The 15,736-nt window shown below is 46.4% G+C and overlaps 1 protein-coding gene across 1 annotated transcript; it reads left to right on the forward strand.

The window, feature by feature from the left end:
• Positions 1–3,833: 3,833 nt before the first annotated feature.
• Positions 3,834–7,133, forward strand: LOC108934077 (early growth response protein 1-like). Its single transcript, XM_018751582.2, has 2 exons — positions 3,834–4,476; positions 5,083–7,133. The coding sequence occupies exons 1-2, from the start codon at positions 4,272–4,274 to the stop codon at positions 6,348–6,350; spliced, it is 1,473 nt and encodes a 490-aa protein (XP_018607098.1). The 5' UTR covers positions 3,834–4,271; the 3' UTR covers positions 6,351–7,133.
• The last annotated feature ends 8,603 nt before the right edge of the window (positions 7,134–15,736 follow it).

A 15,736-nucleotide genomic window follows, 5' to 3' on the forward strand; every position in this document is an offset into this window, starting at 1 on the left:
CCCAAAGTTGAGAAGCCAAAAAGAAATCTCATTTTCTATGAGCTCCTTGTCTCAGGTCCCTGGTTTCACTACACTTATCAGACAACGAGGGTACGAGCTCGCAGAGTTGGGCACTTTCCTCATCGTTCGGCGTGTGCAAACGGACGACTTCCGCTTCTCGAGGACTACGATCACGGAAGGCCAGCGCTGTTTGCTCCACGCTGAACAGATGCCCACGTCCTTAAACTTTCCGTCTTAACTGAAGCCATTTCCGCGCCTTTCCGAGCAGTCGGCGATGGGAAGAGTCGTGGAAAACCTGCCGGACTCAACCGTGCGGGGCCAAACTCGAACGGCCCAGCCCTTGCGGCATGAGGCCGGGATTTAATCACACGGTGTTTACTAGTTTAAGTAAACACGGTGTGAACGGAAAGCCGTGACTTCCACCGTGCTTTGCACAACAATAAACGGTTGTTTGGACAGAGCTGATGCTCTGCGAAGCGGCGCATTAAGTTTTTGCACTGCTGAGACTGATCTAGTAGAAGCTGCTTTACCGACGTTCCGACATCGGCCATCAGAAAAATTCAAATGCAACCTGCGCCGGTCCTAGAGGGCGCTCTGGCACGTGCACAGCGATGCAAATAATGAACCCGCGTTCCCTGCGGTGAGAGTGGTTGCCATGGTGAGCAGTGCCATTAGAACCCAGAGCTGAATACATAACTGTGCTCTGAGGGTGGGAGGGGCCGAGGCTTAATTATACATCTACCGCTTTGTTTAAGGGGGCGACTGCGCAGCTCACGATCAAGGGAGAGCCTACAAGGCGGAGACCCCCCCCCCCCCCCCCCAACTCATCAGGAGGAACCATCGCCGGGCTGCGCTGCGTGGGCTGCCAGAATAACGATCCACAGCGACAGGCCGGTTGCCACCGCAAACCAGCCGGGCGAATCCCCACCTCTGTCCAGGCCACGGGGGATACGCGCCGACACAAAACGTGCTTCTTCTGCATCGCGAATGCTTCTGCTCCCGATTTATTTATCTTGTTTTATGCCGATGGCATTTAAAATAATTTATTTCACACGTATAAGGGGGCTGTGTGCGAAGACGTTAATGTATGGCTGTCCCTGTGTGAAGGACAAGCTGCTGCCTGTACATAAGTCTGTGAAAATACACAGCATGTAAAGTCCAGCTAAATAAAGATGCTTATTTTTGTAGCAAACCTGTCAAGGAAAAAGCAAATCTCATTAATGAACCATGAAAATGTAGCTGGTAAATGATACATGAATCACATGCTTTAACACAGTTTGGAAACTCAATTTCAGACATGTTAGGAGGATCAGAGAAATCATGCCTGTTCAGTATTTAATTTAGTACAACACCTTGAAACCCCCCCCCCTCGACGCAACCCGAAATATTCTCTGGAACTTGATCTAATCCAAACAGTGTATTACAGTTGATCCCGGTAATTCTCTGCAATGTCCACACTTTGTCCAGCTTTTAGGCGCTGGGCATTTCTTTATCAAGTACATGTACTTCTGGCAGCTGGTAAAGTGCATGTTTCTGTTGTTCTTTTCGGTGTGGGGAGAAGATAATAAGGCTTGGCAGTGTGGGAACTGCCACGGAGAGAAGCTACTCCAGCAACGCAAAGTAGAAAGAGCCAAGCACAGCAGTGTGTGAGCGCAGCGCTGCGGGTACAGTCATGAAAGAAACACACACACACACACACACACACACACACACACACACACACACATTTTCAGAACCGCTTGTCCCATACAGGGTCGCAGGGAACCGGAGCCTACCCGGTAACGCAGGGCGTAAGGCCGGAGGGGGAGGGGACACACCCAGGACGGGACGCCAGTCCATCGCAAGGCACCCCAAGCGGGACTCGAACCCCAGACCCACTAGAGAGCAGGACTGCAGTCCAACCTATTGTGCCACTGCACCCCCCATCATGAAACACTCCAATGAAAATAGTGACCATAATCTGTAAAATAATGACATTCATTCAATCACATCCCTCTCTTGGAAATGAAATAAACTATAGTGGCAGTCATGTGATGGATGTCACTCGCCACAAGTGCTGGGCGGGGAATGCAGCTTATCTGTCAGACACTCGGTGAAAATTACCTGGCTGAGAGCTGTGGAGTGGAGCACCTTTTCCACACAGTCGACAGCATATAGTCAAACATCGAGAGATTATTATAAGCCATCGGTTCATTTTCAAAAGTCACCACTTCAGTATTTGCATTGCAACATATCTCACCCCACAATCAGGAACATCTCTGTTCATTTCACAGCCTAGAACATCTCTCGCCTGATAAAGATAACGAAATCAAGCAGAAAGAGAGAAATCACACTTTGTTCCGACAATTTCAACACTGCTTGTTCTAACCGGATTTATATAGATGCTCCCAGGAGCTCTTTCAGTTGTTTCTGGACACACGCAGTGATGAGATAAATGCAACATTTGAAGGGAAGGCAACTCACATCATATTCAGCTTTTCAATCCATTCACAATGCTGTACAATGCACTACTGTGGCTGAGGAGGGGAAGGGTTCTTTCAAACCACTATATACTGATGATGTTAAATTTACCATTTACTGCCCAGAGAACGGGGGTGTGGTGGCACAGTGGGTTGGACCAGGTTCTGCTCTCCAGTGGGTCTGGGGTTCGAGTCCCGTTTGGGGTGCCTTGCGACGGACTGGCGTCCCGTCCTGGCTGTGTCCCCTCCTCCTCCGGCCTTACGCCATGTGTTGCCAGGTAGGCTCTGGTTCCCTGCAACCCCGTATGGGACAAGCGGATCAGAAAGTGTGTGTCCAAAGAACAACAACAATGGTATAAATTGAGTCATGCATAAAGCAGGAAACAAAGGGAAAGCTGGGAGTGTAGTGGTTAGAGCAATTGCCTTTGGACCCAAAGGTTGCAGATTTGAGCCTCACCTCCAGCTATAGTCCCCTTGGGCAATGTACTTATGCTGAATTGCTCTAGTAAAAATTAGCCAGGTGTATGAATGGGTAAATAATTGTAACCTTAACAATGTAAGTTGCTTTGGAGAAAAGCATCAGGTAAATATTGGAGGGGGGGGGATATGTCAATCTTCTTGCTGCACTTATGCCCCATAGACTTATAAATGTTTATATCCTGTTGCATTATTACTACTATCATTTTTTATTATTATAATTATACTGTTGTTTTTTTTTCACAAATCAATGCACGCACAATTCATTTCGCGCAAAAGCAGCTGCATTAAAGCGTTGACTTTACATTGCAATGCAGCTCATGGGATAAGCACCAAGTGTCAACGCTTGTGAAAGCACAAAAATATGTTAAATTCAAACGCAAGCACAGCGCTGACATTCGCCGCTCCTTTTGCGCAGCGGCGCTCAGTCGCACGCTGATCCCGCTCGTGGACGAGCCGCGCTCAGCGCCACCTCAGGAAACTCCAAATAAGGGCACGGAAGTGGAACCGGACCGGAACCAATCCATGTCTAGGCATGACCTTATATGGTATGTTGGTGCCCCGAGTTTCCGGCAGAAACGGCGCTTCTACAAAACGGCGAATATGTGCTCGAGTGAAACACTCGGCGCGGGGGGGGTCGATGATTTCTGGTCCTTACTTTGCACTTTTCAGTTGGAAAGCAACCACTGGACTGCGGGATTACACGCGCTTTATGTTTCTGCGCGAACGTTTTGTTTAACGGTTCCCCGCGCTCCATGTTCCACCTCGCCAGCGTCACGTGTCTTCCACCGCAGTGCCTAAATATGGACTTCCTTTCTTCCAAATATGGACATCTGCGTCACGGCAAGAGGGTATATAAGACAGTGGGGGATCCTCTGAAATGTGAAAGAGCTCGGAGAGGCTCACCGAAACATTAGCAGCACAGCCCTACTGAACAGTCCCATTAAAGTGCACGAGCACGGAAAAAAGTCCGTTACACGAAAGTAAACAACAACAAACGGTTCCAGCTTTACTTGCTTGACCAAGCAATTAACAAATACGTCTTTGCTCACTTGTGGGAATGAGCCGATTTGGGCACATCTGATGATTGTACTCTTTTTTTTGAAGTACGTAGTGGATATTTTTTTTCCTCTCTCTCTCTCTCTCTCTTTTCTTGGAAGAGGAGAGAGCGCTGAGATCAAGCAAAGAAAATCCCCCTGGAGATTCTTCAAAGGCTGCTGCAGCTGTTGTTCGGCAGCAGCATCTCTTCGCTCCCTGGAGGAGAGTTGGTGATTCCCCTCAGCATCCTCCGCCTCCTCCTCCTCCTCGGGCAAACCGCAGCATCGGTCGTGAAGAATGGCCGCGGCCAAGACCGAGATGCTCCTGCCTGTACCTCAGATCTCGGAGCCCCTGAGCTTCCCTCACTCACCCATGGACAACTACCCCAAGCTGGAGGAGATTCTGCAGCTCCACTCCAACGCTTTCCATGCCGCCTCTGCCCCGGAGGCCACGGGATATGGGTCAGGAGAGCCAGGAGAACAGTATGACCACCTGACAGCCGGTAAGAACTACTGAGTTATTCATCCCTAGGAGTGCTGATGTGTGTAACCGTTTCTGATCAGTTACCAACAAACCAAATCAAAAGTCTTCAGTTATTATATCAAGCTTCCAAATGAATGAGAATCAATGACTTGGGCATCAGTTTTGGACATCAGTATGTTGACGTGTTTAATATATAGACTTGCTTGTAATTTCAACGCCATATGCTCTTATTACAGTGACAATGTGACATTGTCAAAGTTTGTTAGAGGTTCTCTCAAGATAGAAACATTCTGCACGTTAAAAAATGAAACGGCTGAGCTGCAGCTTTGATGACGAAACCAGGTGATCTAATGATCTTAGAAAGTGGAGTGGAGAAGCAGGCAGGGCTGGCCGACGTTGTGCTGGATGCCTGTAGTAACAGGGGCGGCAGGGACGCTCTTATTTGTTGGGGATTTTCCTATGCTGCGTCAGCGTCTCCTGACAGCGTGGGAAGCCCTCTCCCTCTGTCCAGGATTCTCCTCCTCGCCTGCCCGGAACGTAAAGCCGGCACGGCGCAGCGGGGGGCGTGTTTGGCACTCTCAGGACAGGTGTCTCACGGGCTCCCTTTGCTGTTGTTGTCTTGCAGACACTTTGTCGGAGATCTCCCTGGGCTCCGAGAAGACCCTTGCCGAGCAGAGCTGTGCTGCCCCTCGCCTGCCCCCTGTTTCGTACACGGGCCGCTTCACCCTGGAGCCGGCGGCCGCCTGCAGCAACAGCCTGTGGGCCGAGCCCATATTCAGCCTCTTCAGCGGACTGATGGGGATGCCAGCACCCACCAATACATCGGCACTGCCCTCTGCTGCCCTGCCCATCAGCTCTTCCTCTTCCTTCTCCTCCCAGACTACCTTGAGCTGCTCTACCCACCACGGCGATTCAAACCCCATCTATTCCGCCGCACCAACTATTGCCACTGGCAACCAAGACATCTTTCCAGAGCAGAGCCAGACCTTCCCCAACCCCTCAAGCTGCTCCCTCCCATATCCTCCACCTGCGTACCCTAACGGCAAGCCCTCCACCTTCGCTGTTCCCATCATTCCTGACTACCTGTTCCCCCAGCAGCAGTGCGACACCACCTTGATGCCTCCAGATCAGAAGCCCTTCCAGTCCCAAACTGGACAGTCTCCTCTCTCCCTTACGCCGCTGTCCACCATTAGGGCATTTGCCACCCAGACGGGCTCACAGGACCCGAAGGGAACTTACCAGTCACAGCTGACGAAGCCTAGCCGCATGCGCAAGTACCCAAACCGTCCCAGCAAGACCCCGCCGCACGAGAGGCCCTACGCCTGCCCCGTGGACACCTGCAACCGTCGCTTTTCCCGCTCCGACGAGCTCACTCGCCACATCCGCATCCACACGGGCCAGAAGCCCTTCCAGTGCCGCATCTGCATGCGCAACTTCAGCCGCAGCGACCACTTGACCACCCACATCCGCACGCACACAGGCGAGAAGCCTTTCGCCTGCGACGTCTGCGGCCGCAAGTTTGCCCGGAGCGACGAGCGCAAGCGGCACACGAAGATCCACATGCGGCAGAAGGACAAGAAGGCGGAGAAGGCGGTGGGCTCCGTCTCGGCCCCTTCCCCCATCTCCAGTTACCCATCGCCGGTCACGTCATACCCCTCGCCTGTCTCCTCTTACCCCTCCCCAGTCCCCTCCTGCTACCCGTCTCCTGGGCACAACTCTTACCCGTCCCCGTCAGTTGCCACTATGTACCCCTCAGGCTCCAGTCCGTTTGGCACGCAGGGAGCAGTCGGGTTCCCCTCCCCTGTTCCTTCGAGCATTTACAGCTCTCCAGCCAACACCCCGCTGTCAGACATGCAGTCCACACTCTCTCCAAGGACGACCGAGATCTGCTGAAACTCTCGGGTCCCTTCCTTTCATCATTTTTACGAAATGAGCACTTTTCCCTCAGCCGAGCGAAATACACGTAAGCGTGATAGCGTGACCGCTGTGTTTCATCATCGAATGTGACTGTTTTAAGCGATTCTTGGCTTTTTAAAACCGGGAATCCCCAGGTAATGAAAACGCTGGTCTGGAACAATGAGTCTAGCGGTCAGGACTTGTAAAGGTATACATGGGTTCTGTGTGTGTTGGTCACGTGCCAAATTTTGTTTTCTCATGGCCAATTATGGTGACAAATATTCATTTTCACATTTTTTTTTTTAACTTACATGGGACTTGTTCTATAAGCATTTTCTCATTTTCAACCGGTTTACAGAGACAGTCAAGCATTATGGGGTGTGACTGTATTTTTCTTTTCCTTTCTGTAAATATCATAGGTTCGGGCCCTCTCGTTCCAAAATGTGATCAAACAAACTGACATAAACATTGGAAAAATTTTGGGTGCCTTCTGTTACGGCTTGGATCTGTTCAACATATCGGTTTGTTAAGAGTTCCAAAATAACCCTGTGATTGATGGGATTTTTAAACAATGTAAGCAGGATTTCAACGGAAGATTGAGATCCAGCTGAGGTCACCCTTTCTTGTTAAGAATCAAAGTAAAAAGGAATTTCATAGCTATATTTTTGTAATAGAGATGTAAATATGTACATACAACTGAAGTGTACAAGATACCTACTGGGTAGGCATGAGATTTTTGTATGTTATTTACATGCAGTTCATTATTTTGTGGCAATTTCTATTTTGTAATTGTGTTTGTTAAATAAAGTGACTGTTTTGGCTTTGAATGACATGATTCAATGGGTTATTTTGTGTAAGAGATATCATTCCACAGAAGTAATACGTATAATATTTTGCTTCCATGTTTTTTGGGGACTTAAAACTTTCAACTTTTGTTAAATGAACTATTGCATTAACATTGAATCACACAGACACGTTGTCTGAAACTGCTCATCCAGAGCTTAACCCAGCAACACAGGGTGTGAGGATGCCAGTCCATCATAAGGAACTCCAAGCAGGACTCAAACCTCAGACCCACCAGAGAGGAGGCACTGGCCAAACCCGCTGTGCCACTGTAACACTGCACCCCCTCACTCTGACTCAATCACAGAACAGATGATGTCTCATACATAAATAGATATAAACATATTTAGGCCCTACTTTGAAAAAAAATACAGCCACATGTGCTGTACAAAAAGTTATGATTAAATGGACCCTATTGATCAACCTTATGAATGGATTTAGACAACATATCTTTTTTTTTGTTTGCAAAGCACTTTAGGTCGGCTCCTAGAACACTTGAGACGTCACTCCAGAAGTGTCTTGCATGGTTGCCTTTCTTGCTGAAACACAAGTTCTTCACTTCTTCCTTGTACATTCATGGATGCTTGTAATTATGATATCACTATAAAGTGTAATTTTCTCATTGAGAAACATTAACTTCCATAGCATGCAACCACAGCATCTTAAAATCCCAGAACAACTCAGGCAAGGAGTTCTACATATGTTCATTTAGCTGATGCTTTTATCCAAAGCAACTTACAGTGTTAAAGTTAACATTATTCACCCATTTATGCAATTCAGGGTAAGTACCTTCAGCAAGGGTACTATAGCTAGAAATGGAGATTGAACCCACAACCTTTGGATCCAAGCACAGTAGCACGAACCACCATGCTACCAGGTAAGTCACTTAAGTCACTACCTCTTCAAAAAAAGAAATTTGAAGTTGCATGCAAGTTCCTTACCAAGTAAAGTGGCTGTTACGAAAAAAGTGTCACCAGTTATTCATACATGTTTGAAATTAATGTATCTTACTTAGTGCGGGTGCGGTGGCGCAGTGGGTTGGACCGCAGTCCTGCTCTCTAGTCGGTCTGGGGTTTGAGTCCTGCTTGGGGTGCCTTGTGACGGCCTGGCGTCCCGTCCTGGGTGTGTCCCCTCCCCCTCCGGCCTTACGCCCTGTGTTGCCGGGTAGGCTCCGGTTTCCCGCGACCCTGTATGGGACAAGTGGTTCTGAAAATGTGTGTGTATCTTATTTAGCCAAAACTTTGATCCAGATTTACAATGTTTAGAGCATTTATACACTTGGGAATTTTTTCTGCAGCTGTTTAGAGTCAGTTCCCTGTTCTAGCAAATTGCAGTATTCCCAAGGAGTGGGACTTGAACCAGCAACCTGCTCTCTAATCCCATACCCTCATGGTAATGTTGCCACGCTTTAGTCAGAGCAGTTACCACCCTCTTCCCTGTGCAGCTCTTTCAGAGGGAATTCTCCATGTCATTTCGATACTGAAAAGCACATTGTTGCCATTGAGACTTTTTGAGAAGTTACAACCAACCATCCTGAGATTTTTACTGCTCTTGTCTATAACTGTTGGTTGGTGATATCCTGCTCCTGCTGGTCTCCTCTTTTTATCTTTTTACTCGGCTCACCAGACACTCTGTTATACTGAAATTGTAGAGTAACATGTTCTATCTTATCTGCCGGTTTTCTCGTAACAAATATTTCCCACAGATGAAAATTCTGTCAGATTACATAAGTGCCAGATCACATAGTTCCCAATTTAAATGGAAAAACAGAACAAATAACTGTAACTCCTGTCTAGAATTTTAATTTGCTTTCAGTGTCCTGGATAGCGAGGCTCTTTTTCTCCGTTGATTCGAGAACAGCGACATACCTGTCCTTGTCTTCAGGAGCCAGTGGAAAACTGATGAATTTCCACATTAATCCTATGTGATAAATTGTTATTACAAATCATTATTGCTAAAGTAATACAAGTTAATGAGCTGGGATTTTCTGGCATCATTAATATCTTTATTTCTCATTAACAAAAGAGCAAGCCATTTTACTATGGTAACTGGCTGTAGCCATGGTGACAGTGGAGTATTAAATTGCTATATTCATCCCCCTCCTCTCACAAGAAAGCCCTTAGAAACACGTTGGTGGCATTCACTATCTCCATCATTTAAGCCTTCACGCAATCTCTTTAAAAGTGTACAACAATTCTGTTAAAAGAGGCAAATATAAAATTCTGCATGCATTTGTAAATCTCTGACATCCAGCCGTATAAGTAACAAGCAGAAATACATTCACAAGTACGGTTTGCATGTGTCTTTAAAAAATAGCTAAAATAAGTTTCTAAAATGAAAGTATCATTTGTAAATATAAAAATAACACATAACAGCAACATGCAGTATCTAAAGACTGCATTTCCCCTGCAATAAAATCATGACTGCAGTACTACAACGTCCATATTCTGTGAAATTCCAGCACTGAGTCCCACTATTGCTTGCAGTTGGTCAACATCTCATCTATTTCCACAGGCAGAAAGCAAATGGATCTGAACGAGTTATCGCTGGTTCTCTTTTGGCCACCTTCACTTCCAATGTTCTTAATATTTTTTTATATTTGTATTATAGAGACAGCAGCGCCTGAGTGGTGCGAGAGGACATGGGTTCGATCGCCGCCCAGTCTGTGTGGAGTTTGCATGTTCTCCCCATGTCTGCATGGGTCCCCTCTGGGTACTCTGGTTTCCTCCCACAGTCCAAAGACATGCTGTTCAGGTTCCCCCCATAGTGTGTGAGTGACAGAGAGAGGGTGTGTGTTCCACTGATGTATGGATGAGTGACCCATCATAAGTAGTGTATCTAACAGTGTAAGTCACCGCGGTGAATAAGGTGTGTGGGCTCATAACACTACATAGAGTTTAATGGAAGTCGCTTTGGAGAAAAGCATCTGCTAAATAAATAAATGTAAATATAATATTTCTTCTAAAAAATACACTGATTCGGTAAGAATCAGATAAAGGACCGTCCTGCACACGTCTTAGAGAAGTCCTGTGATTAACCGCAACTCAGTCTACTGTACACCTACCATGTTGAGTGAACATCTGTTGGTACATTTCCATCCTTCACCAGGGTTCTCAGCTATTAGTCGTGTGGGCTGATTTTCTTCCATCAACTCCCTTCTCCACTCAACTCCTTGTCCCAGAAGGCCAAATACTGCTCTCTGTGTATGTCACTAAAAGCTCGAGAAACGCGTCCAATAGGTTTAGCCAAGGAAGTGCGATGATTCAGGTGATTCATTACTTGAATTTATCCAAAACCTTCAGGAGTTCACCCTCCAGCACTGGAACTGTAAAACCCTGCCTTTCAATCACACTGATCCTTCTACTGCGACTTTCACTACTCTACATTCTCTTTACTGTGTCATACCACTAACTTTGCTATATCACTTTGTCTTTGGAAATCCACACTTTGCAACAAGGCAACAGGTAGCGTAGATGTGAGTGTCACTGTTAAGTATAAAATGAAATTGGGTTCAAATCCCTGCTCTAGGATACTTGTCAAGGTACCTACCCTGAACTGCTTCATTAAATATCACCCTGATGTATAGATCATTAAGTAGCTGAGTGTACAACCCTAACATTACCATAATAGCATTATTATTGTTATGAAGTCACCTTGGGGAAAAGCGTCAGCTAAATGAATAAATATTTAAATTAGAATTGATTTTAGTCTAAAGTGCATTGATTGACAGTTGAGTTATTCAGATTGTTTGGGTTTTTCTACCATACCTGACCACCTCAGGAACCATCAAAGGTCTTTCATTGAGGATCCTCCACACCATCATGCCTTCCAGCAAGTCCCCGGTATATTCGCCATGGGATGCATCGTGTCACCATGTCCAGCGAAACACAGGCACTCAATATGCACTCATCGAAGGATCCCTAGGAGTCGCCGTGTCACCATTGTGGCTCTGTGGTTCGGCAGGTTCATCATCAAAGTCAAACATCCATTGAGATGTTTTCACAAACAAATAGGTAGAAGGATGGGATGAAGATTTGATTTAGCCCCCAAACCACAGTTGGATTCACAGAAAGGAAGGCCAGTGAAGGGTGGAGAAAGACCTCAAAAGAATAGCAGCATTTCAGGTTTTCTTGTGAAACAAGGTACTGTTTTGACTGGTTGGGCAGATTCAGTCTTATTGCAGACATTTGCGGCCTGGAACCCCACACGCAGACCGATCATGGTGTCGTGGCTCTTCCGGAGAGATCTCGATGCCAGGAGTGGCAGTTTCGCATCATCATTACAACAGGTAATCCCCCACCCCACACACAGACACATGAGACAGGTTTTCAGGGAGAGGATACAGTGTCTCTCCCTGCTCCACTCACAGTACTGTCCTGTTTGCTGGGAAATATTTCCATTACCAATACATGAACAGACATGACAGGCCTATTTCTCGATCATCAGGTTCAATGGGGAGATTTAGAAAAAGCCTATTAATCAGACTTCGGTAGAAAGCCACACCAGAGTAAACAAGCAGCGCTCGGTCTGTGGCACATTTATCTCAAGTTATGTGGCAGAGTCTTGCTTCATTCTTCCGACAAACCTTCGGAATGTCAGCTGTACTGATGGAGCCAAACTGCTCTTCGATGGCGCGACCTTATAGGTACACACATCTACAGCAAAATGTGTTCTAATAGTGTACCTAAACATTAAAAAAGTGTTACCTGCACGCCAGACCTCTTGCTTACTGCCGTAATTTACATACAGTATAACACATTTCACATGTATTCGCTTAGCCGATGCTTTTCTCCAAAGTCACTTACAATGTTAGTCTACCTACAATTATTTACCCATTTATACAACTGGGTAATGTTACAAAGGAATAATTGTTATCACATGCTGAACAACTGAAAGTAACTTTTGTTGGATATTACATTTATCTCACGCTTCTCTACGAAGCGACTTACGATTATTTATCCATTTATACTGCTGGGTAATTTCACTGGGGCAATTTAGGGTAAGTACTTTGCTCAAGGGTACTAAAGCTGGAGGTGGGATTCAAACATGCAACCTTTGGGTCCAAAAACAGCAGCTGTAACCACTACGCTACCAGCTGCCTCCGTATAACAGTTACAGAGTATATTATATTACAGTGTATATACAGTGTACAGAAAAGATACTGTCAGATTGGGTGCTGTGGTTGATATAAAATGACACCTTTATCCCAAAAACCCCAAACATTTGGTTTGATTAGCATGTTTGTGTATATAGAAGAGATTAATTCTGGTTTAGTGGTCATTGCTGTTGAGTCATTCTTATTCAGTAAGTGTAAAGATACAGCACTGATTGGAATTAGCAGGAAGAAGACTACACGGGGCAACAGGAGGCATAATGCTCGGAGTCGTTACCTTTCTCCAGTAGGACTCAGGTTTAAATCCCATGTCTTGCAGGAGTGCCTGGTGGTTTATCTGAATTACTCTAGAATAAAGCTCAAGTAACTAAAGAAAAACCATTGCAAATGAGCATATGCTCTGTATGAACGAAGATCCAAGATATTGAAATAGGGGCCACTGCCTTTGCACCCCAAAGGTCCCGGGTTTGAATCCCACCTCCAGCTGTAGGACCCTTGAGCAAGGTACTTACCCTAAATTACTCCAGTAAAAACTACCCAGCTGTATAAATGGATGAATAATTGTAAGCTGCTTTTGGAAGAAATTATCTGCTAAATGGACAAATGTAATAAACCACGGTGCAGTGTGGTACTTGCTTTGTGAAAAACATGTTGAGCTTTGACAGATTTGCTGCTGGGGAACGGACGGGTTCAGCTTCCAGCATCCAACACTTCTGAGACAAATCTCAACTTGACAGGTGCACGTCCCTTGGACAAGACACACGCTGTCTGTCCTTCAGACACTTTCATAATCTTCATGTTCTCAGGCTATGACCCTCTTCCCTTCTTCAGAGAGTTTATTCACTTGGACCACTCTTCAGCACACAAACATGGACGAGAGCTCATATTAACCTTCTCTTTAGCGCAACATTTACCTTTATTCATACCTTTCTCCAAAGCAACTTATAGTGTTAAGTGACTAACAATTATTTACCCAGTTATACAGCTGAGCCATTTAGGGTAAGAACCTTGCTCAAGGGTACTAGAGTTGAAGGTGGGATCTGAACCTGTAACCTATGGGTCCAACAGCAGCAGCTCTAATCACTACACTACCAGCTGTCCCTTACAATAGCTGCCCTTAACATAAGGTTGCAAACAGAAAAAATGTAAATATGCGATTCAATTAATCAATTTCATTCACACATCATCTGAAACCGCTTGTCCCATATGGGGTTGTGGGGAGCCGGAGCCTAACCTGTCAACACAAGACAAAAGGCTGGAGGGGACACACTCAGGACAGGACGCCAGTCCGTCGCAAGGCACCCCAAGTGGAACTCGAACCCTAGACCCATCGGAGAGCAGGACCTGGTCCAAGTCACTGCACCAGCCACTCAGTTTAGTTCAATTTATTTTTATCGAGAGCTCTTCTCACGCAGTGACACAGAGCGCATTAACACAGGTATAAGGCAAGGAAAACAACATCAGAACAAAGAACCAAAGAAGACAGTTGTCTGCAGACCATCATAATATAATGCTTTTATAGAGTTATAAGTATGCCTTTTATATCCTGTTTGAGCATACACACATTCGCATGGTGACTAGAGCTGCTGCCTTTTGACCCAAAGGCTGTCGATTTCATTCACACATTTGGCTGTACCACCCTCGATCGAAGTCCTTACCCTAAAACGGCTCTACTACAATTACCCAGCTGTTTAAAATAGTAAATCACTGTAAATACCTTTACACTGTAAGTTGCTTCGGGAAAAAAGCATCAACTAAACGAAAAAATTTGAAACTCAACAGAAAAAAAAGGATAAGGCAGCAGTGCTGCTATTTTTTCTACCCTGAGCAGGACAATGTTTCTTTCCCAGAGTACTAAAAAAAAGGATGGAGAAGAAGTGTGAGCCACACTGGAGCAGCTATGATGGTCGCAGTGGTGGAGCGGTCAGCCAAATTACTCCTGTCTCTTTAAATTAGTATGTAGAGGGGAATTTCGATAAATCATGTCAGAAAATTAAGTAAGAAGGCTATTTTGGGCACCGCTTAAAGTCATTTTGTTATGATGCAAAAGCAGGAGAAGCATTTTAAGTGTTTTATTATTCATATTTTATTTTACATTTACAGGCTGCGGTCTGAGTTGCAGCGACTGAGTAGCAAGTTGGCAAATGTGTCAAAGAGGTGCGGCGGAAGGAGGGTGACGTCCGGTCTGCAGGTCCACAGCTGGGCTCATTTATTGCGAGGAGGTATTGTGGTTTACCATCCTAATACCGTGGTATTCCGTTTACTGCCCTACAGCGACATACACTGTGCGGGAAAGTGTCTACAAATCACGCGGCTGGGCAGATCCAGGGTCCTGACATGTGTTCCAGTCCCGCCTGTGCAGCGAGAGGGAGGAGGACAGACGCAATAGCTGGACGTCAGGGACACTTAACTTTGCACTCAGAGTAAGTGTAACGCCACCGTCAGTCGTGGTAAAACACAGTAATTGACTGTGCTGAAATAACAGCGATAAAACATTGTTTATGGTTTTAAGCAGGAGGACATGCAGCAGTGCTGTCCCTCTCAAGTTGCGTTCAAAATGACACCTGTCGCCATCATTCTCACGCACACACACACACACACACACACACAGAGAGGCTTTGTGTACACCGCTTTTTACAGACAGTTCTTGGACAGGTTCTTGGGTTTCCAGCAGTCTACACCTGAGAAGAATCTGGCCTTACATTCCTCGCTCTCAGAGGGGTCACCGCCACTGCGGCTGCCAGGCCTGCGGCTGCGCCGTTGGTCTGGGCGAAGTCCAGCGGCGAGCGCCGCCGGAGACCGCCGTCGGAGACCGCCACCAGGGACCGCCGCTGGGCCGGCTGCCTCTGCGGTCCCTCGGCAGCACTCTACCCGTGCGATCCGGCCAGGGCGGGGGGGGACAACGCCGCTCAGTCCGCCAGGAACTTCTGTGCCCATAAAAGGAGCTTCCTGCCCCGACTTCCTGAGGGCCATGTATGGCTCTTCCTGTCCTGCCGTGGCCACCCGTCCTGGCGAATGTGCTCTGCGTGCTTCTCCTTTTTTTCTCTCCATTTCCCTCTGTTTCTCCTTGAGCCCAGAATAGACGTTACTGATATCTGCTCTTGTAAAAAACACCAGAGTCCATGAAGGATCTGGAAGCGATTATGTTAAATGAACACTCCTTACTCATTATTCAGCAACTGTTAGTGAAATAACAGAGAGATCAGGTTTGTGTATTTATTTAGCCGACGCTTTCCTCCAAAGTGACTTCCAATGAACTCTGTGTAGTGTTATCGGCCCACACCCCTTATTCACCAAGGTGATTTACACTGCTAGATACACTACTTCCACTGGGTCACTCATCCATCCATCAGTGGAACAAACACACACACTCTCTCTGTCACTCACACACTATGGGGGAACCTGAACAGCATGTTTTTGGACTGTG

The sequence above is a fragment of the Scleropages formosus genome, chromosome 4 (assembly GCF_900964775.1).
Source record: "Scleropages formosus chromosome 4, fSclFor1.1, whole genome shotgun sequence".
In the NCBI taxonomy this organism is placed as follows: domain Eukaryota; kingdom Metazoa; phylum Chordata; class Actinopteri; order Osteoglossiformes; family Osteoglossidae; genus Scleropages; species Scleropages formosus.

What these genes read in the sequence shown, in the direction of transcription:
- LOC108934077 (XM_018751582.2), top strand. Translation starts at nt 4,272, where the DNA reads ATGGCCGCGGCCAAGACCGAGATGCTCCTGCCTGTACCTCAGATCTCG. An exon ending in GTATGACCACCTGACAGCCG is followed by an intron (nt 4,477 to 5,082) that starts GTAAGAACTACT and finishes GTTGTCTTGCAG; the next exon opens with ACACTTTGTCGGAGATCTCC.